The 24311-nt window shown below is 34.7% G+C and overlaps 1 protein-coding gene and 1 long non-coding RNA gene across 3 annotated transcripts; one reads left to right on the forward strand and one right to left on the reverse strand.

Moving 5' to 3' along the window:
- The first annotated feature begins 2333 nt into the window (after positions 1 to 2333).
- Positions 2334 to 2684, forward strand: LOC136413685 (uncharacterized). Its single transcript, XM_066397367.1, has one exon. It carries the CDS (start codon positions 2334 to 2336, stop codon positions 2682 to 2684), a length of 351 nt encoding a protein of 116 aa, XP_066253464.1.
- Positions 2685 to 14492: 11808 nt separating this feature from the next.
- LOC136413856 (uncharacterized) lies at positions 14493 to 15411 on the reverse strand. Of its 2 annotated transcripts, none has more exons than XR_010752500.1 (3): positions 14942 to 15411; positions 14719 to 14873; positions 14493 to 14666 (listed from the first exon to the last, which is right to left on the reverse strand). It is a non-coding gene; the product is annotated as an uncharacterized lncRNA (long non-coding RNA). The 2 variants fall into 2 exon arrangements; XR_010752499.1 differs by having other exon boundaries at positions 14719 to 14889.
- Between the last annotated feature and the right edge of the window lie 8900 nt (positions 15412 to 24311).

Raw genomic sequence — 24311 nt, forward strand, 5'->3', positions numbered from 1 at the left:
TGTTTTAGTCGATTAATCATGTCTCGTTTCAAATCAAGTCATCACGAAGAGATACTGAAAAGTATGAAAAATAGCAAAGTTACTATGAATCCTAAAATTGCAAGAAATAGTCGCAATTTATCTTCATTTAGTCAGTTGATTCAATCTCCTTTGAAAATCGTAGAAGTCGTGAAAAGTGTCTAAAAGGTAGTTTCCGTAAATTCCTAAAAAGTTTCGAAGAGTGCTGTTTTAGTCCGTTAATCCAGTTTTCTTCAAAAATCCTAAAATAATGTTGAATCACTATAAATTCCTAAAAATAGTTTAAATCTATCTTCTTTTAAGTTTACTGTTTTAGTTGGGGTTAGTTCAGTTTTCTATGTTTTCATTAAAATATGCAAGTTCCTATAATTACTTTGTTTTAATCAGTTGATTCACACTCCTCAAGAATCCTAGAAATCTCAAAAATAGCTGTTATCTTCCAAAGTTGTATAATCGGTTAGTTAGGGTTTATTGGGTTTCTTTTCAGAATCCTAGAAAGCTCAAGTTTTTGTAAATTCCTTCGAAATGATATTTTAATCATCTAGTTCCAAATTATGCAGTTTCTTCAGAAGTCCTAGAAATCACACAAATGTTCAAGTATCTGTATATTCCTTCGAAGTAGTGATTTAATCATGTAATTCCTATTTCTCCAATAATCCTAGAAGTCACACAATTGCCCAAGTTTCTTGTTAATTCCTAAGAGCACTAGAAGTTACTGTTTTAGATAGTTAGTTCAGATCTCCTTGTTTTCTTTCGTTTTCAATAAGTCCGAAATGTCCGATTCAATCATCAATACTAGTACTTATTTCCACCATCTCATATTCCAGTAATTTCACACTATCCTATATCAATCTAATCCCTTCATAATATCTTCTGTACGTTTCGATACTTCCCCCCTTTCCATCAAATCCAAAGAAATACACTGATATCCATCCATCCTTTCTAATCAATACTTCTCCCTAGCTACTTCCAAATAGTTCCTCAAATATCCTACATTACTTATAATATCGATATCATCCTTTACTTCTCTCACAATCAAATGAAATCCTCCAATATCTATCGTTCCCATATCTTTCCCTATGTTCTCATAAGTTAGATTAGTTATCCCCATCGCCTAATATCTCTCTCAAATTCAATACTAGTATCTCTATTCTCCTCATTCCCCACGCTGTAATATCTACAGTCTTCTTATAATATAGTCATCGGACCTATAATCCTTCTCGATAATCATCAATATATCCTTCTAATCTAGTAAAATATCAATGTTCTCATAGTTCTCTTAATAATCCATCATCTAGCTATCAATACACACTCTTATCTCTCTCTCATTTATCTAATACTTCACCATCCTCTATAAATCTCACAGTTCTTTTAATAATCCATCCGCTTCATATCTCTTCTAATACCTAAATCATCCATCCATCTCTCAGTAGTTCCCTATCCGTCAGGAATATAATGTCATAATAATATCCCATCAGTGTCTCTTCTCTACAGTTCATATAAATCCCTACTCTAGTTCCCTGCTTCCTAAAATATCTCTCACAGCTATCCTTTCTATGCTCAGTAAATCATCTAGTCCCATCCAAATAGTCTTCTCACAAAGTTAATCATAGTAGCTCTCCTTTAAATCCTTCATAAATAGCTCTCTTACTATCAAAGTTCAGTTACTTCCTTCAGTCATCTCCGTCTGCTATCCCTACAATAATAGTTCCTTCAGTATCTCTCTCTCTCTCACAGCTTCTAATATCTCTTAATCCATCCCTTTCCTAGTTCTCTTCACTCTCCCATCTCCCCAAATATCAGTTCTCCCCTTCTCTCTAATCCCTACAATCCCCCGCTTGCGAGTTGAGTTCCCTTGGAAATATCTCCGAATCCTTCCCTATATCCTCCCACTACATCCCAGTTCTCTAGTAATATCAATACTTCCTTCCCTAAAAGACACATCCCTTCTTTCCAATCTCTCCCCTTCACCCTTTTCATCTCATCTCTTTCCGTGCCTTCTCTTATCCCCGCTATAGCACTATAATCCCCTTCTCACTAGTCCCCTATTCATCATCCCTTCTAATAATATCTACACACTCCTGTCCCTCATCCCTAGTCCCCCCGTCGCTTCTAAATCCCATCCTTTCTCAATCTCTAGTTAGCCTACTCCTATCCCTTGTCGTTCGTCCCCCATTGTATCAATACTCTCTTCCCACACAAATTATAGCAATACTTCTTTCCCCCAATGTTCTAGTACTCCTGTCCCTCATCGTTCGTCCCCGATTGTATCAATACTTTCTTCCCTCACTGTAATATCAATACTCCTTTCCCTAATGTTCACAAATTCCTATCCTTCATCCCTTTCCCTTCCCAATTCAAATACTCCTTTCCCTCATCCCTATAGTCCCCCTTTCCCCTCTCGCACCTTCTTAGCTCCCTTCCTAGTCCCCCAGTTCTCATCCCATTCCCCCATCCTTTCCTCGTTCCTTTTCCATCCCCTTCATAATCCCACCTTCCTTCCAAAAGCCTTCAATCCCCCTCCCTCTCTCTTATCCTCCCTTTTCCCAAGCTCTTCTTATCCTTCATCCCTTCTAAAATACTCACCTTCTAGCCTTCCTTCCCTTTCCTTTAATGCCCCCCTTCCTTCATCCCTCATAAAAGCCCCCATTCCCCCTCCTCCTTAAAATCTATATCCTCTCTAGTCCCCCTTTTCTGCTGCAGCATCGTCGTCGTCTTCTCCTCCTATCCTGCCAATCCTCTCTGCTCCTTTCTAATACTCACCTTATCTCTCATCCCTTTCTAGTCCCCCCTTTATCCTCCTTCTTAATCCCTTCTTTTCATCCTCTATTCCTTCCATCCCCTCTTAGTACACTCCTATCCTTCATCCTTATTCCGTATACTCCCATCCCTCATCCCTTTTTTATAATGTTTCCATACTCCTCTCCCTCATCCCTTTTTTTTAATGTTCCCATACTCCTGTCCCTCATCCTTTTTTTTATAGTATCCAAATACTCCTGTCCCTTATCCCTCATCCCCCTTTATAAGTAAAACCCCCAATTTCCCTTCATAATGTCCCTTAATCCCCCATCTTCTTCTATTCCCTTTTTTCTAAAATCCTCAGTTCCCCCTCCCAAATCTCATCTTCCCTAAGAATGTCCCTTTTTTTTAAATACTTTCCAAATCATCTAATCTAATTCCCCGCAGTATCAGACAGACAAATAAGTAATACATCATCTCAGCAATAAAGAAATACAAACATTATCTCAATAATTCTATCTAAATAATTACAAATTAATACTAACACCCGTGAAAATCTAAAAAATTCAAAATCACACTGGAAATGTCCCCCTAAATCTACTACACACTCTAAGTCAAAAAATCTAAATCACTTGTTGGCCTTTCCCAAAAAATAATCTCCCCTTTACTTCAAAATTCAAAGTTATTCAATTTCCCAATAGACAGTCAAATCTTCAGAATACAAATTACTTTAGTTTCTCTATCTTCCCTACATCCCCAAATTTCCACAGTGCATCCTGACCCTCACAATACAATTTAATAATCAATATATACCACCCTTTAATGTGTCACTTTTTTTTAAATATCTAAACTATCCTCTAATTATAAATAAATAAGAGTACATGTCTTTAGAAACACTTTACTCATCTCTCGATATAATGCAGACCATGTGTCTCTTCTTCATTCATAGAAAAACCAATAATATCCAATCAGTAAATACTAAATATACAAAGTACAAGCTCTAAATCAGTCATAATACTGCGGGGAATGTTTCCAAAAATATAGACAATACCTATAAAAAGTTACTACATTTCCACAAAATAAGACAAAAATGCATAAACCCAATCCTCTCACGAATCCCAAAAGACCACTTTCCTATTCATCGGGTAACAGGTTTAGAAATAATCTCACACAAAATCCTTCAATTCTGCTTTTATTATTTGCAGTCAGAAGAAACACCCTTCTTTTAGTTCTAAAAGCTTCTTCAAAAATAATAATAATAATAATAATAATAATAAATAATATACAGTTACCAAATATACCACCACTCCAATGTATCACCTCGACAAGTACTCTTTCGACTCATCAAAAGTAATACAAAGAGTCACAAATTTAATAAATATAATATCCAGTTAGTAGAATACAAACAGAAATGTTATCAAAAATCAGTTAAATAATACATATACCATAGAAAATTAGTTGTTTCAATTTTAAATTTCATCTTTTATCAAAAATAACACTTTTCATAATCATTAAATCGAAAACACACTCATTTCCTATCTAGGAACGAAAAGTTTCCTTGCACTTTTACTAAATTCATATGTTTCTCTCAAAAATTCATTAAGAAACTAGTACTCTTCAATGTACTTTCAAATCTTTCCATTTATTTATCCCTTAACCCCTTTTACAATTCAAAAGAATCCACCATTTCTTGTTACACGAGTCATGAGCAATGCTAAAGAACCACACAATATCACAAACTGTACTGCTCGAGTACCAATTACACATCTACTCGACTCTCAAATTTAGAGGAAAAAGTACAATTCACTTTTCGTTCCTCACAAAATACTCTTCTTCTCAAATCCCTCCACCTATCACTACTTCTTATTTCTATCACTTACCTACCATTGGTTCCTTCCATTTCTCCCTTTTCCTTTCTCAGTTACTATATGCATTTCATCTGTTTTCTCACAAAATTAATTAAGCAGCTTGAAACCTCCAATGCTTTCTTGAAGACATTGTCCCCTCGACTTATCTCCTGGCACCTATCATCAAATGCAAGTGTTCCGAGTACTTCATCCTTCGGAATCTGAAACAATGACAATTCATTGCACCTAGTCCCATGAGACACCACATAATACACATAATAATCTTCTGAATCCATCATTCCCAACACTCCTCAGTCATAATACCTACTTTCATAGCTCGGAATGTGCAAATTCTCAAACTATGCAAATCTAAAATACAAATAATCCTCAAATATTTCCAAAAGAACCATTACTTGTTCCACAAATACCTTCATCCCCACACCCTGACAAAGTACGATGGGGTTATGTCCCAGGTGATGGAGCCATGACTCGTATAACCTCAGTTCATCTTCGAGAATGTTATGTGGAATCCTTCGACCAATTCCAATTTACACCAGTGGGTTACTTCTTGTCCCCAGTTTTCAAAAATTACTTCCGAGACAATCGACACACGTAGTCAAAGCCCCAAGGAACGAATTGGAACAGTGTGCAATTATCACCCCACACAAGTTCTCGACAATGTCTTCAAAAGTATCAAAGTTCTGGTAAACTTCAACTTTCAAATGAGTGGACCGCGTTTTCCACAATTATTATCAATGTTTTAAACAATTACACTTCTTTTCTTAAAAAATTGCCTAAATTTTCAATCGAAATCTTCAAACTTAAAAATAGTAATAAATAAATTAATATAACCTCACTCTACTCTGTCATTCCAAATCGCATGATCGAATTGCGACTTACTTCTCATCTTCTATTTCTCTCGTGTAAATTACCACGGCTGACTGCTAATGCTAACCTAAAATTCGTCAATCGGAACCCGCCAAGAATTATACACGTACAGTAAATGTACAGTGTTGGGGAAATAACTTTGCTACTTTTCTACTACCTATTTTAATCGTGGTTAGTTCCGGTTAGCCTTTCTAATTTTCTAATTCTAAATAATAATTCCTCAATTTACAAACATTGCTCTTTCCCTTTCTCTTCTTTCCAAATAAAGTTCTCGATCGTCGGTTAAATTTGACAAAGTTATTTCCCTATACCCTGTACAATTCACATAGAACCTACGTCCTAACAGTCTATTTCACACAAGACTAAAGCACTAATAAATTTCTAAAATAATACAAGTTATATCTCACCCACACAGTACGTGAACTACACAAAGAATCTACTACTATAGGAAACACAGTATAAAATACTAATCAATCATAAAATGTAGTACAAATTTGGAAAAGTAAACGAGCAAACGAGCAATTCCCTACCTCTCTTTTTCTTAACTTTCCCACTTCTAATAAATCCTTTAGAACCGTAAAAGTACCTACTAGTAGTGCCAGTTTAATAATACCCCAATAATTTGCACACGTGGCCCACTTGTGTGCAAATTATGTGGGGCGTCCTAAAAAGGCCCCTTCAGTCTACATAAATATCCTACTTATACATAATTAACACTATAAAAATATTATCGTATATACACAATATCTTAATTTAAAAACAATTAAGACCATTTCTTTAAAAATCGCTCAAATTCATCTTCCTTTCAATGCTTTCTTAAGAAGACCTTATTCGCTATATCGTTTAAATTCATCTTATCACTTTGCCCACTATACTCAAAATAAACCAATCATATTTTCCACCTTTTTTCTTATCTCTTCTCTTCTCCAATGAATACTGCACCACAGTGCTCCAATCTCTACTTCTCACTTGACTTGTCCACTGCTGGAAATGCTTTTTCCTTCCAAGTCTTTTTCCTCATCTTTCAGAATAAATCTTATCTCCATTCACCAGTTCCGGCCCTTCCTAAGCCTCTTTCAAATTCTCCCCTTTGCTAAATCTCCCAAGTTCTTCTTCCTTAATTCCGGTTACATCCCTTCTAAGACCTCACAATTTCCATGAATAAATTCCGTTCACCATTTTGTCCAAGGATCCCCAAGTATTGCTTAAAAACAGACTTTTTTCCAAATATCCTCCGGGAAAAATTCCTCAAATGGCTTTTCTACGCCCTAAAGTTCCTCTACAATTTTAGGAAGCTCCTAGCTGACACATATCTAATGACTACTTACTAATACTAATGAAATATAATAATGCAACTTCCCTTATTCTATCCCTCCAAACTTGTTTCTCACAAGTTACCTAATACCCTTATAAATATCACTAATTTTAATTTACATGTTCCTTCTAAAAGCTCTAATTACTTCCCTCTGGAATACATGTACTTTCTTACTCTTATCCTTAAAATTCACAAGAAATAATCTTTACTTTCTTATTAACTATAAATACATAAATGACCTACTGGCAAATTCTACTTTTGTAATATACATTCCTTCCTATTTTCTTACATATGCTCAAGTTATCCTTCCATATAATAAATAATGTCCTATTCTTATGTTTAAATCCCTCCTCTTCTTTCGCACCCACCATTTACTTCTAATTCCTATCTTTTCCAATTTCTCTCAAGTTTTACATTCTATCTGCATGTTTCTGTTACATTTTTCCACCTACATCTCCTCCCTCAAAAGAAAAATTGCCTAAAAAGTCCTTTTCTATGTCCCTACCTACTTAAACTTACTATGAACACCCCTAATATCTTAACAGAATTACTTCACCTAACATATGCATCGACAATTTCAAATTTACAATTCTCTTTTAAATACATAATTCCTGTACCTTCACAAAAATCACCAGTACCTTTACACTATGCTTTCCTATCTGATATAAATATTCAAATCTTCTAAACAATTACAAATCATGTACCTAGTTTTTCCTATAAAAAATAATACATCCAGTTTACTTTCTATTCTAAAGTACTACATCTTTATCCCTAACACTTAAATAATAATCACAATGTAATTCACAATTCCTACAATATCTACTAATTTAAAAATAATATACTTTTCCTATGTTTATATAAATAAAATCTAATCCTCAATTATTTCTAATAATACTTATAATGGTGAATCTTTCACCTTACATTTCCAAATACCAATCAAACACCCTACCTACTGTAGTAACTTATAAAATCACCCTTTACAGTAATATGGTGCCCCAATTAAATACTCTACTCTACTTTCTCAAATTACAATTCCACAATAATCCATAAGTTATGGTACAATTTTTCACACATTTCCTTTTAAATTAATCAAATATCTTTCTGATACATCACTAGACACTAGAAAATTCTTAATTAACTTTCAAAATTAAACTCACAAATTACTTATTAACTACAAGCAAATTCCTATTCTTCTTAACATAAGAAAGCAATCTCGTAATGTTCCACTTACTTGCAATCCTCCAAATCTCACAATCTCCTTCCTTGTGAAAAAATACTTTGGCCCTTATCTTTTTCCCTTTCCTGGGCCCCAGTCAGCTTCTTCGATCATTTTCACTTTTGCTGTTCTCGTAATTTCCTACTTCTCTCTTGCCAAAGTTCCAAGAATCTATATCAGTGAGCTTCCTCTTTCCTTCCCTTATAAATCTTATCCTTTTTGCTAAGAGGAAATAAATAAACCACTGTCCTTCGATAAAACTACAAAGTACTACCTTGCTATCTTTTTGCCCTTAACTTAAGTTCTTTTGAATCCGACTACTCCGGTGAAAAATCTATCCTTCCTATCCTTGAATTTGGGCAATAATCCAACTTTCGATACCAGTTTTTGGTAAAGTTCCTTGTCTATATCTCTGGCCCCTCCGTCATTGGTGATCAGTCGAGGGAATCCACTATGATCTTAATGGTTCCATCTTTTTATGTCAAAACTGTGGGGCAACCCACCTTCTTTCTTCCTAATTTGTAGGTTAAATGTTCGATCCTTCCTGCTAGGTTTTCTGTTGAAGAACCTCACTACTAATCTGGTGCTCGTAAACCTAACCTAAAAGGTATTTGCTCCAGACCCTTTCTTTCTGTGTTCTGTTTTTCCGTGAGCCCCTCCGTTTGCTTCCTGTAAATGTTTGCTTTTAGGTCTTTAATTTACCTCTTTCTTTGTAATATTTCCCCATCCACGTTTCCATTTCGAATTCCACTGTTCCAGTAAATATTATCCAAAATTCCGGTATTTCTTTACTTTTTCTTACTCTGTTACAGAGTAAATTTCTGGATCCCAATCTTCTCATCTTGAATCCCGTAGATCATCGATTCTTTTATTTTTTAATAAATTAACGTCCAAAATTTTACGTCTTTATTTACTTTTTCGGAATACTCGTGACGATCCGAGAGGTTATCCCGTTCTCGTCTTTTACCGTTTTAACTTCCTTTCCGAACCCTTAAAAGATGGAGCCACCCGAAAAACCCACCGCTTCCAAAGAAACGAGCGTATAGACATTCGCGATTTTCACGATTCCCTTCGTCTTCATCTACTCGGGATTCGAGACCAGTTAACGGCAACGACGCATGTCGCCGCCATCTTATCGGAAAGTGCCGGGAACTAAGGCATCTTTCATGCTGGCCCCATGAAAGATTCCCGCGTTCCCCCGCTTTCTAGGGGATGGCTCCGATGTGTTCTCGACGGTGTCGTTCTGCCGAATCCGAAAAACGAGGGTGAAGACCCCCAAAGAGGGGTCGGTCCAAAGTGGCCGACTCCTCGCCAGGTTACCTGGAGGCCAATCGCCTCCACGTAACTTTGCGTCGCGTCTGTCACTTTGCCGGGCCCTCTTTGGGCCCGGTGTCGTACAGTGTTGCCGGCTTGTGCAAGAAATCCTAAAATTTTAAGAAATTCTAACCCGGATCGAAATCCCCAGTTTCCTCTGCCAACAGTTCCCAATTCCCCCCTTTTCTCTCAATCATGTTTTTTAAACCATCCCCAAATTCACGGTGAAATAGCACATTCGATCATATCTCAATTAGACAAAACCACCCCAGAGGTGTTTCGGGCAGTAAATGTGTTAAAAAACCTATATAAACTAATAAATCGATCGTGTATCAATTATTACCGTTCCTTCATCGGTATCCTTTACTACACTTGTTTCTGTTTCGAAATTTTCATAATAATTGTCAAAAGATCTATTTAAATCGAGTAAATACAAATATTCATGACCCAATAGTAACAATTGATACATCTTCGGTTTATTAGGTGTTTTTTAACACGTTTACTGCCCGAAACACATCGGGGATGGTTTTTCCTATTTAAAATAGAATGATAAATAATTTCCCTGAGCAATGAATTTGTTAAATGTGCTATTTAACCGTGAAATTCAAAGATCAAATGAAAATTAAATCGTTCATTTTCGTTTTGGGAGAAAAGGGAGGAACTGGCAACGTCGCAAAAAAAACCGCGAATCCTCATCTAGGTTAGAATTCCTTCAATTTTAGAACTTGCAATAATAAAAACACATCCATGCAATACTAAGCTAAATACTGTGGCCCACTTTTTTGTAACAAAACTTTAATAGTACATAGGTCATTTTAATTTAAGAACGTTATAAATAAAAATAACCTCATTGTTCTAAAATTTTCCACACCCGATATCTTCAAAACAAAACGTTTACGAGCCTATGTTGGTTTGAAATGTTCTTCCAAGTAATTATTCTATGTACTCTTAAAGTCCTGCTACAAAAAAGCAAAAAAACAAATCGAGGTAAAAGCTGTATCATAAATCACAAAAACCTTAAGCAAACTTACCTGCAAAAATTATAACTGCATGCAAGCAAATTCGAGTGAAAGCTTCGATAAATATCAAACTTTAAAAACAATTCACTTTATTCTTATTCCACAAATAATAAAGGCCCTTTGGAATAATTAACATCTTAATAAACAATTTTTCTTGGATACCCTTAATAAGAAAACATCTTTTTCCCAAAACATTTAGTAACGAAGCTTCTTTACTCTTTAGATATCATTTTTCCCAAAAACCTTTCTTAACGAAACTTCTTTACTGTTTAAACATCAATTTTCCTAAAACATTTAGTAACGAAGCTTCTTTACTGTTTAAATATCATTTTTCCCCAAAACTTTTAATAAAAAGACAAAAAATTCTTTAAAAAATTAGGTATCACTTCACCTATTTAAAATCTTAGTGATTCTTCCCACCCCTACCAAAAAGTACTTGCAATTTAATACAAAACCCCAAAACAAAATCCCCCTTGAAAATAAAATCCACTTATTTTTGTATATTTACACTTTTCCTATAACCCTAGAAATATCAGAGATGGTTCGTTTTCAAATTAACACCCTGTTAGAATACTCTTTCCAATTCTTTTCAATATTATTTTCTTCAACTGCTTAACCCTCAAATCTGACACAATAAAAATTTTAAATTCCTACCTTTTCTGTTGCCTTCGGAAAACTTTCTTTACTGGACACCTTGCACTTTCCCAGATCACACCATCTTTATCGCTGCATTCGAGGTAGACACACACACACACAATTTCACATCCTTTGGCTGCAGTTCTTGTCCTGAAAGGAAAAGAGAGGCTACTTTAGCACATACTTTCCACGAAGAATTTAATATTCAATATCCTTAAACATGAGAACTTTGAAATCTTTACATTTCATCGTGGCAAATCTCACTACATGACCTCAGAATATGAGTACCGGTTGACTCAAAACTATCACATCTTTATCAAAAAGCTGCTTTATTTGTTAGACAAATTCCTTCATCCACAGCTCGAATAACCTTAGTTTGTCTTCGAGAATGTAGTCATTCCTTTAATAAGTTCCTGTACCGAACATATTTACCCACCTGACACCCCTGGGTGAGTTGCTTCTTGTTCCCAGTTTTATAAAATAACACTTTTACACCGTAAGCACACCTAATCAAAGTCTCAAAGGACGAATTTGAGCAGTGTGCAGTTATCACCCCACCGGTTCTCCGCGATGTCTTCGAAAGTATCGGAGTTCTGGTAAATTTGTACGTTCAAGTGAATGGACGACATTTTCTACAATTATTGTTCATTTGTCGAACGATTAGACTAATTTTGTTAAAAATTAGTCATACGCCTTAACGTCTTCGAAATACAAAGTAAATATGGCGACGTAACCTCTCTCCGCTCTGTCAAAAAGTTCTTTTTGACAGAAAATGGTCGAGCTACGCGATGCGTTCCTCGCGACCTACTTTTCGTCTTCCGTTTCTCTCGTGCAAACTTCGAACGTCAATTTTCGGTGCAGATGTCGGTTCTGATGGTTCCCTCGGTACGATAACTTCCGAAAATGCGCGGGAATCATCCCGTCCTCTTTCTTTTCGTTACTTCCTCGTCTCCTTGCTTATAAAAGCAATGTTGCAATTTAATATTAATTTCGTCGTCCTTCACAAGTAACTAACGATGACACCCACTTATCCTAATTGTACGGAGTGTTAGGGAAATAACTTTCCTACTTTGATTTCTCCTTTTCTAAACAAGTATCCAAATGAAACAAACTAAAAGACACATTGCCAATTCTTCAAATGTGTCTCTCTTTTTCCAAAGAAATCAAAATAGTTACGTTTACGAATCTTCTTCCTCTTTCCTATTCCGAAGTTATTTCCCCGACACCATGTATAATTAAAATAAAATGATAATCTCTCTAACGAAAGACCAAAGCACTCGTGAAAAAATTCTTCGATTTAAAAATAATGTATAAAACGCACAAATATAAAATACTTTCCCGTGTTTCTTCAAAAGCATAGAAACACAAACTAGCAAACTCGCCACCTCTTTTTGTCTCTACCGTCGCAACTTTCCCAGTTCTAATAAATCCTTTAGAACCGTGAAAGTACCTGCTAGTGCCAGTTTAATGTTACCCCAATAATTTGCACACTTGGCCCACTTGTGTGCAAATTATGTGGAGCGTCCTATCATTTTAAAAAGGCTACGTCGACCTACCCTTCTTTGTCCCCTTAACTGTCTCTTTCAATGTTACATTTACAAAAGTTAAAAACTAATAAATATCCTACTTATCCCTAAATAGTATTCTAATTTAGATATAATTAAGACCATTTCTTTAAAAATCCTTAAAATCTCTAATGTTCTATAATCCATCTTCCTTTTAATGTCTTCTTAAGAAGACCTCTTTCCCCTTATCGTTCAAATTCATCCTATCACTTTCCCCACTCTCCTCGAAATAAACCAATCTTCTTAGTTGTCTTTTCTCTCCTGTCTTATACAATGACTACTGCACCTTCGTACTCCAATCTCTACTTCTCGCTTCACTTGCCTAATGCTTTTTTCCTCCAAGTCTTTTTCCAGTTCTCCTCTTTCAGGAAAAAATCTTATCTCCACCGACCATTTCCCTTCCTTCCTGAACTTCTTACAAATTTTTAAAAGCACCGAATCCCTAAATCCTCTAAATTAATCATCCCTAGTTCCAATTAGACCCCTTTTAGGACTCCACAATCTCGGTTTTTTCCCATAGTCAATTTTCCTGACTCCACAATTTCAGTCAAAACATCCTGTTCACCATTTTGTCCAAGACTCCCCAAGTTATCCTGAAAAAACAGTGTTTTTCCAAAGATCTTCCAGGAAAAATTGCCCAAATAGCTTTTCTAGCTCCTGCAAAAGCTCTTCTGGAATTTTAAGAAGCTCCCAGTTCACAATCACTACTTACTAATACTAATAAAATATAATAAAGTAATAACTTCCCTTATTCTATCATTCCAAATAGGTTTTCCGTAAATTATCTAATACCCTTATTAATATCACTAATTTTAATGTACGTTTTCATTTGTTCCTTCTAAAGCTCCTCTTATTTACCTCTCAAATATACATAAGTTCTTCCTCACCTCTACTGTTAAAATTCAAAAGTAACAATCTTTACTTTCTTATGAACTATAAATACATAAATGACCTACTGGCAAATTCTACTTTTCTAATATACATTCTTTCTCATTCATTCCCATTTTTCTTACAAATGCTCGTATTATCCTTCCATATAATAAATAAAGTCCTATTCTTATGTTTAAATTCCTACTCTTCTTTCGCATCCACCCTTCACACCTAATTGCTATCCTATCCAGTTTCTTTGAAGTTTTACTTTCTGTTTGCATGTTTCTCGTACATTTTTCCACTCCCTCAAAAGAAAAATACCCTAAGAAATCCAGTACTATTTCCCTACCTTTACTTACTATGAATACCTAATATTTTAATACAATTACTTCACTTAGCATATACATCTACAATTTCAAATTTACAATTCGAGTTTATACACATAATTTCTATATGCTCACAAAAATTATTAGTACCTTACCACTATCATTTCCTATCTTGTATAAATATTCAAATCATCTAAAAAATTAAATATCAACACTTACAAAAATGTACCTAGTTTTTTCCTATAAAAAATAATATATCCAGTTTACTTTCTATCCTTAACACTTAAATAATAATCATAATGTAATTCACAATTCCTACAATATTTACTAATTCAAAAATAATATACTTTCACTATGTGTATACAAATAAATTCTAATTTTCAATTTATAATAACACCTGTTATCTCACCTTTTAAACAAATTATGTCAAATAATACTTATAATGGTGAATTTTCCAAATATCCATGAAGCACCCTACCTCCTGTACTGACATACAAATTCAAAATAAAATTACCCTTTACGGTAGTACGGTGCTCTAATTAAACACTCTATTTTTCCAAATATTCAATTCCAAAATAATCCATAAGTTGTGGGACAATTTTTCACACAATTCCTTTTAAATTAATCAAATTTCCTTCTGATGCATCAAAATAACTAGGAAATTCCTATTCCTCTTAAGACAAAAAGCGATCTCCTAATAATCCACTTACTTGCAATTCTCCAAATCTCGATATCTCCTTCCTTGTGAAAAAATACTTTGGCTGCCTTTCTTTTTCCCTTTACTCGGCCACAGTCAGCTTTTTCGATCATTTTCACTTTTGCTGTTCTTGTAATTTCCAATTTTTGTCTTTCAAATTTCCATGTATCCAAGTAACGACTCTCTTTCCTTCCCTTATAAATCATATCCTTTTCGCTAAGAAGAAATAAATAAAGCACTATTCTTCGATAAAGCTACAATGTACTACCTTGGTATCTTTTTGCTCTTAACCTAGATTCTTTTCGGTCCTCCACTCAAAAATGTGTCTTTCCTATCGATGAATATGAGCAATAATCCAACTTTCCTTACAAATTTTGGATAAAGTTAAGTGTGTCTACCTCTGGCTCCTTCGTCATTGTTGATCTGTCGAGGAAATCCACTATAATCTTAATGGTGTATCTTATTTATATCAAATCAGTGGAGCAACCCACCTTCTTTCTTCCTAAGATCTAGGATAAACTTTCGATCTAACCTCTTAGGTTTTCCTTTGAGGACCCTCACTACTAATCTCCTGCTCGTAAACCTAACCAAAAAGGTACTTGTTCCAGACCATTTCTTTCTGTGTTCTGTTTTTTAATAACTCCCTCTGTTTGCTTTCTGGAAATGTATGCTTTTAAGTCCTTAATTTACCTTTTTGTTGTAATATTTTCCCATCCACGGTACCATTTCCAATTCCGTTGTTAGAGTAAATATTATCCAAAAATCCAGTATTTCTTTACTTTTTCTCACTCTGGAAATTTCTGGATCCCAATCTTCTGATCTTGAATCCCGCAGATAATCAATTTTCTTATTATTTAATAATTAACGTCCAAAATTTTACATCTTTATTTACTTTTTCGGAATACTCGTGACGATCTGAGAGGTTATCCCATTCTCGTCTTTTACCGTTTTAACTACCTTTCCGAACCCTTAAAAGATGGCGCCACGCGAAAAACCCACCGCTTTCAAAGAAACAAGCGTATAGACATTCGCGATTTTCACGACCCCCTTCGTCTTCTTCTACTCGGGATTCGAGACCAGTTAACGGCAGCGGCGCATGTCGCCGCCATCTTTTCGGAGAGCGCCGGGAACAAAGGCCTTATTCATGCTGGCCCCATGAATAATTCCCGCGTTCCCCCGTTCTCTAAGGGGATGACTCCGATATGTCGACGTTGTCGTTCTGCCGAATCCGAAAAACGAGGTTGAAGACCCCCAAAGAGGGGTCGGCCAAACTGGCCGACTCCTCGCCAAGTTACCTGGAGGCCAATCGCCTCCACGTAACTTTGCGTCGCGTCCGTCACTTTGTCCGGGCCCTCTTTGGGCCCGGTGCCGTACAGTGTTGCCGGCTTGTGCAAGAAATCCTAAAAATTTAAGAAATTCTAACCCGGATCAAAATCCCCAGTTTCCCCTGCAAAAATTTCCCAATTCCCCCTTTTCTCTCAAAATCATTTTCACACCTTCCCCAAACCGGGAATTCACTCATCATCATATCTCAATTAGACAAAATCACCCCCGAGTTGTTTCGGGCAGTCATGTCAATGTGTTAAAAAACCACTAATAAATCAATCATGTATCAATTATTACCATTCCTTCCTCGGTATCCTTTACTACACGTGTTTTTGTTTCCAAATTTTCATAATAATTATTAAAACAACCATTTAAATCGAATAAATGCAAATACTCATGACCTAATAGTAATAATTGATACATCTTCGGTTTCTTAGGTGTTTTTTAACACATTTACTGCCCGAAACACCTCGGGGATGGTTTTTCCTATTTAAAATAGGATGATAATTAATTTCCCTGAGCAATGAATTTGTTAAATGTGTTATTTAACCGTCAAATTCAAAGATAAAATGAAAATTAAATAATCCATTTTCGTTTTCGGAGAAAAGGGAGGAACTGGCAACGTTGCAAAAAAAACCGCGAATCCTCATCTAGGTTAGAATTCCTTCAATTTTAGAACTTGCAATAATAAAACACACCATGAAATACTAAATACACTGGCCCACCTTTTTGTAACAAAACGTTAATAGTACATAGGTCATTTTAATTTAAGAACGTTATGAAAATAACCTCATTGTTCTAAAATTTTCCACACCCGATATCTTCAAAACAAAACGTTTAGGAGCCTATGTTGGTTTGAAATGTTCTTCCAAGTAATTATTCTATGTACTCTTAAAGTCTTACTACAAAAAAGCAAAAGAACAAATTGAGGTAAAAGCTGTTTCATAAATCACAAAAACCTTAAGCAAACTTACCTGCAAAAATTATAACTGCATGCAAGCAAATTCAAGTAAAAGCTTCGATAAATATCAAAGTTTAAAAACAATTCACTTTATTCTTATTCGACAAATAATAAAGACCCTTTGGAATAATTAACTTCTTAATAAACAATTTTTCTTTGATACCTTTAATAAGGAAACATCCTTTTTCCCAAAACATTTAGTAACGAAACTTCTTTACGGCTTAAACTTCAATTTTCCCAAAACCTTTCCAGAAAACCAAAAAAATTTTTAAAAAACCTTTCAAATAAGGTATCACTCAATCTTGCTACCTATTTACAATTTCCAATTTTATTCTTACTGGTTCTTTCCCTTCGTACTAGAAAGTACTTGCAATTTAATAAAAAAACACCAAAAGAATGTCCCCCTTCAAAATAAAATCCCCTTATTTTTGTATATTTACACTTTTTCTATAATCCCAGAAATATCAAATGTGATTCGTTCTCAAATTAACTCACTGTTTTAATACTCTTTCGATTCGTTTTGAATATAAATTGTTTCTTTGATAACAATTATATTCTTCCTTTGCATAGTAACACTCCCTCAAATCTAGCAGCATAAAAATTTTAAATTCCTACCTTTTTCTGTCGCCGTCAGCTATACTTCCACCAGCAAACAGCTTCCACTTTCGGAGATGGCACGATCATTTCACTGCATTTGGGACGAACACAGACACACACACACTATTTCACATCCTTTGGCTGCAGTTCTTGTCCTGGAAAGAAAAGAGAGGCAGCTATAGTACATAGGTTTCCACGAAGAATATAATATTCAATACCATTACTTAAACACCAGAACGTTGGAATCTTTGCAACTCACATTAAATAACCCCAGAGTACAAGTACCGATTAACTCAAAACAATCACATCTTTATCAAAAAGTTGCTTTACATTTTAGACAAATTACCACACAGTTATGTTCAACATAATATAACCACAGCTCTTATAACCTTAGTTTACCTTCGAGAAGTCAATCGATCGTTTAATAAGTTCGTGCACTAAGCATATCTACCCACCTTGGCCCCCGCACATCACACCTCTGGGTTGCTTCTTGTTCCCAGTTTTATAAAATAACACTTTTACACGATAAGCACACTTCATCAAAGTCTCAAACGACGAATTTGGGAGTGTGCAGTTATCACCCCACGAATTCTCGACCGTGTCTTCCAAAGTATCAAAGTTCTGGTAAACTAGTACGTTCAAGTGAATGGACGACATTTTCGACAATTATTGTTCATTTTTTAAACAATTCGACCTCTTTTCTTAAAAAATAGCTTAAATGTTTAATCGAAATCTTCAAAGTTAAAAGTAGTAATAAATAAAGCAATATAACCTCACTCTGCCCTGTCGTTCAAATTCGTACGATCCCGCTGCGACCTACTTTTCATCTTCTATTTCTCTCGTGTAAAATTCCACAGCTGACTCTACCAATGATTCAACTTCGAATGGCCATTTTAAATGACTCAGTTTAATAGTTCCCTTCTTTACGACGACGTCCAAAAATTAAATCTCCTCAAATATCACGGTAATTTCCCTATTTGCTTTACTTTCTCATTAAATACAAAAGCAACGTTACGTTTCTAGCTTCGTCAATCCCACAACTCGCCGAGGATTACACGCACCCGCCGTAAATATAATATACAGTGTTAGGGAAATAACTTTGCTACCTTCGTACTTCCCATTCTAATCCTGGTTAGTTCGGGTTAGCCATTCTAATTTTCTAATTCTAAATAATAATTCGTCAATTTACAAACGTTTCTCTTTCCTGTTCAAAAGAACTCTTCGTTCCAAATAATGTTCTCGATCGTCGATTAAATTTGACAAAGTTATTTCCCTATACCCTGTATAATTAAAATAGAACATACGTCCTACTTTTCTATCTCACAAAAGGCTAAAACACTAATAAAATTCCGAAATAATACAAATTATATCTCACCAGCACAGTGTGTAGACTACATAAAGAATCTACTACTGTAGGAAACAAAGTATAAAATATTAATCAATCATAAAATGTAGTAAAAACACGAAAAAGCAGACTAGCAAATTCCCAGTTCTAATAAATCCTTTAGAACCGTGATAGTACCTGTTGGTGCCAGTTTAATGTTATCCCAATAATTTGCACACTTGGCCCACTTCTGTGTAAATTATGTGGAGCATCCTATTATCTTAAAAAGGCTACGTCAACCTACCCTCCTCTGTCCCTCTTATTATCTCTTTTGCGTTAGTTTACAATTACAAAAGTTAAAAACTAATAAATATCCTACTTATACGTAAACAACACTATAAAAAATTATCATACATAATGTTAATTTAGAAACAATTAAAATAATTTCTTTAAAAATCTTTCAAATCTATGACGTTCTATAATCCATCTTCCTTTTAATATTTTCTTAAGAAAACCTCATTTGCCATATCGTCCAAATTCATCCCTTTATTTTACACACGATTCCACTTGTTCAAACCCTTCTCAAAATAAACCAATCTTGTTTTCCACCTTCTCTCTTATATCTTCTCCAATGAATACTGCACCCCCGTGCAATCTGTACTTCTCACTTGAATGGTCCACTTGAGTGCTTTTTTCCTCCAAATCTTTTTCCAATTTTCCTCATCTTTCAGAAAAAAATCTTATCTTCCCTGACCAGCTCCGACCCCCTTCCCGAGCTTTTTAGGAATTTTCAAAAACATCAAAACACTAAATCTTCCAAATTCGTCGTCCCTAATTCCACTTAGACCTCACAATTTCGGTTTTTTCCTGTAATTACTTTTCCTAACTTCACGATTCCAGTGAATATATCTCGTTCACCATTTTGTCCCAGAATCCCCAAGTTATCCTTAAAAACCAGTGTTTTTTCAAAGATCTTCCGAGAAAAATCTCCCCAATGGCTTTTCTAAGCCCTAAAGTTCCTCTACAATTTTAGGAAGCTCCTAGTTGACAATGACTACATACTAACACTAATAAAATATAATTAAAAAAATAATATAACTTCCCTTATTCTATCGTTCTAAACAAGTTTTCCATAAGTTACCTAATACCTTTATTAATATCGTTAATTTTAATATGCTTGCTCATTTGTTCCTTCTGAAAGCTCTTCTTACTTCCCTCTGAAATAATTGTTCTTTCTTAGTCTTATCCTTGAAATCCAGGAGAAATAATCTTTGCTGTTAACAAATAATCTACTAACAAATTTCTCTCTTCTTTTATGCAGCTATTTGCATTCCCTCCCGTTCTTCTTACATGTCTTTATATTATCCCTCCATATAACAAATAAAGTCCTATTTTTGTGTTTAAATCTCTCATCTTCTTTCGCATCCACCGTTTACTCCTAATTGCTATCCTACCCAGTGTTTCTTTAAAGTTTTACATTCTATATGCATGTTTCTCGTACATTTTTCCACCTACCTCCCCTCCGTATCTTTTACCTCCCTCAAAAGAAAAATACCCTGAGAAATCCTGTACTATATCCCTACTTTTACTTACTATGAATACCTAACATCTTAACAAAATTACTTCACATAGCATATACATCTACAATTTCAAATTTATAATTCTATTTTATACACGTAATTCCTGTATCTTGACAAAAATTGCTAATACCTTTGCACCATATTTTCTTATCTTATATAAATATTAAAATCGTCTAAAAAATTAAATATCAATAGCTACAGAAATGTATCTATTTTGTCTCCTTAAAAAACTAAACACATAGTCTATTTTCTATCTTAAATTACTACATCCTCCTTACCTATAACACTTAAATAATAATCACAATTTAATTTCCTACAATATCTACTAATGTAACAATATATTTTCACCATTTCTACATAAATCAATTTTAATCTTCAATGTGTAATACCTTCTGTTGTCTCTTACCTTTTAAATAAATTATTTCCAATAAGACAAATAATACTTATAATGGTGAATTTTCCAAATATCCATGAAACACCCTACCTACTATACTCACATACAAATTCAAAATAAAATTACCCTTTCCGGTAGTACGGTGCTCCAATTAAATACTCTATTTTCTCAAATATTCAATTCCAAAATAATCCATAAGTTATGGTACAATTTTTCACACAATTCCTTTTAAATTAATCAAATGTCCTTCTGATGCATCAAAATAACTAAGAAATTCCTATTCCTCTTAAGACAAAAAGCATTCTCCTAATAATCCACTTACTTGCAATCCTCCAAATCTCGATATCTCCTTCCTGATGAAAAAATACTTTGGCTGCCTTTCTTTTTCCCTTTACTCGGCCCCAGTCAGCTTATTCGATCATTTTCACTTTTGCTGTTCTTGTAATTTCCTATTTTTGTCTTTCAAAATTCCATGTATCCAAGTAACCACCCTCTTTCCTTCCCTTATAAATCATATCCTTTTCGCTAAGAAGAAATAAATAAAGCACTATTCTTCGATAAAGCTACAATGTACTACCTTGGTATCTTTTTGCTCTTAACCTAGATTCTTTTCGGTCCTCCACTCAAAAATGTGTCTTTCCTATCGATGAATATGAGCAATAATCCAACTTTCCTTACAAATTTTGGATAAAGTTAAGTGTGTCTACCTCTGGCTCCTTGGTCATTGTTGATCTGTCGAGAAAATCCTCTATAATCTTAATGGTTTAATCTTATTTATATCAAATCTGAGGAGCAACCGACCTTCTTTCTTCCTAATGTGTAGGTTAAACGTTCGGTCCATCCTTTTAGGTTTTCTCTTTAAAATCCTCACTACTAATCTCGTGCTCGTAAACCTAACCAAAAAGGTACTTGTTCCAGACCCACTCTTTCTGTGTTCCCTTTTTTAATACGTCCCTCCGTTTGCTTCCTAGAAATGTATGCTCTTAGATCCTTAATTTACCTCTTTGTTATAATATTTCTCCATCCACGGTACCATTTCAAATTCCACTGTTAGAGTAAATTTTATGGAAAAATCCAGTATTTCTTTACTTTCTTCTTACTTTGTAAATTTGTGGATCGCAATCTTCTAATCTTGAATCCAGTAGATAATCAATTCTTTTATTTTTTAATAATTAACTTCCAAAATTTTACATCTTCATTTACTTTTTCCAGACACTCTTGACAATCCACGAGGTTATCTCATTCTCGTCTTTTACAATTTTAACTTCCTTTTCCGACAACTAAAAGATGGAGCCACGCGAAAACCCTACCGCTTCCAGAAAATTAAGTGTATAGACATTCGCGCTTTTGACGATTCCCATCGTCTTCATCTACTCGGGATTCGAGACCAGTTAACGGTAGCGGCGCATGTCGCCGCCATCTTTTCGGAAAGCGCCGGGAACAAAGGCCTTATTCATGCTGGCCCCATGAATAATTCCCGCGTTCCCCCGCTCTCTAAGGGGATGACTCCGATATGTCGACGTTGTCGTTCTGCCGAATCCGAAAAACGAGGTTGAAGACCCCCAAAGAGGGGTCGGCCAAACTGGCCGACTCCTCGCCAAGTTACCTGGAGGCCAATCGCCTCCACGTAACTTTGCGTCGCGTCCGTCACTTTGTCCGGGCCCTCTTTGGGCCCGGTGCCGTACAGTGTTGCCGGCTTGTGCAAGAAATCCTAAAAATTTAAGAAATTCTAACCCGGATCAAAATCCCCAGTTTCCCCTGCAAAAATTTCCTAATTCCCTCCTTTCTCTCAAAATCATTTTCACACCTTCCCCAAATTCACGGTGAAATAGCACATTCGATCATATCTCAATTAGACAAAACCACCCCCGAGTTGTTTCGGGCAGTAAATGTGTTAAAAAACCACTAATAAATCCATCATGTATCAATTATTACCGTTCCTTCAGCGGTATCCTTTACTACACGTGTTTTTGTTTCCAAATTTTCATAATTATTAAAAAAATCCATTTAAATCGAATAAATGCAAATACTCATGACCCAATAGTAATAATTGATACATCATCGGTTTATTAGGTGTTTTTTAACACATTTACTGCCTGAAACACCTCGGGGATGGTTTTTCCTATTTAAAATATGATAATAAATAATTTCCCTGAGCCATGAATTTGTTAAATGTGCTATTTAACCGTGAAATTCAAAGATGAAATGAAAATTAAATAATTCATTTTCCTTTTGGGAGAAAAGGGAGGAACTGGCAACGTCGCAAAAAAACCGCGAATCCTCATCTAGGTTAGAATTCCTTCAATTTTAGAACTTGCAATAATAAAACACACCATGAAATACTAAATACGGTGGCCCACCTTTTTGTAACAAAACTTTAATAGTACATAGGTAATTTTAATTTATGAACGTTATGAAAATAACCTCATTGTTCTAAAATTTTCCACACCCGATATCTTCAAAACCAAACGTTTACGAGCCTATGTTGGTATGAAATGTTCTTCCAAGTAATTATTCTATGCACTCTTAAAGTCCTGCTACAAAAAAGCAAAAGAACAAATCGAGGTAAAAGCTGTATGATAAATCACAAAAACCTTAAGCAAACTTACCTGCAAAAATTATAACTACTTGCAAGCAAATTCAAGTAAAAGCTTCTATAAATATCAAACTTTAAAAACAATTCACTTTATTCTTATTCAACAAATAATAAAGGCCCTTTAGAATAATTCATATCTTAATAAACAATTTTTCTTCCATACCATTAATGACAAAACATCATATTTTCCCAAAACATTTAGTAATGAAGTTTCTTTACAGTTTAAACATCATTTTTCCCAAAACATTTAATAATGAAACTTCCTTACGGCTTGAACATAATTTTTTCCCAAAACCTTTCAATAAAACGAAAAAAAATAAATAAAAAAATTAGATATCACTCAACCTATTTAAAATCTTAGTGATTGTTCCCATCCCTACAAGAAAGTATTTGCAATTTAATACCAAACCCCAAAAGAAAGTCCCTCTTGGAAATAAAATCCTCTTATTTTTGTATATTAACACCTTTTCTATAATCCCAGAAATATCAAGTGGTTCGTTTCCAAATTAATACACTGTTGTAATACTCGTTCAATTCTTTTCGATATAAATTACTTCTTTGATAACAATTATTTTCTTTCGTTGCATAGTAACTCTCCTTCAAATCTAACACCATAAAAATTTTAAATTCCTACCTTTTTCTGTCGCCATCAGCAATACTTCCACCAGCAAACAGTTTCCACTTTCTGAGATGACACAATCATTTCACTGCATTCCGAGTGGACACACACACGCACACACAATTTCACATCCTTTTGCTGCGGTTCTTGTCCTGAAAAGAAAAGAGAGGCAACTATAGTACATACGTTTTACACGAAGAATATAATATTCAATAGCTTTAGTTAAACACAAGAATATTGGGATCTCACCAATCTTGCAACTCGACACTAGACAACCTCAAATTACAAGTACAAGTTGAATCATAACAGTATGATCTTTATCAAAAAGCTGCTTTAAGGCGGTACCCAAAATAAGTTTTCCTTGCGTTAGAAAAAAGTCAAATTTATCTAATCTGCGAATACTACAATAGTTATTGAAAGTTGACAATTACTAAAAACTCCTTTGACAATGAGTTTCTTCTCTT

The sequence above is a fragment of the Euwallacea similis genome, chromosome 15, assembly GCF_039881205.1.
Source record: "Euwallacea similis isolate ESF13 chromosome 15, ESF131.1, whole genome shotgun sequence".
Taxonomy (NCBI): domain Eukaryota; kingdom Metazoa; phylum Arthropoda; class Insecta; order Coleoptera; family Curculionidae; genus Euwallacea; species Euwallacea similis.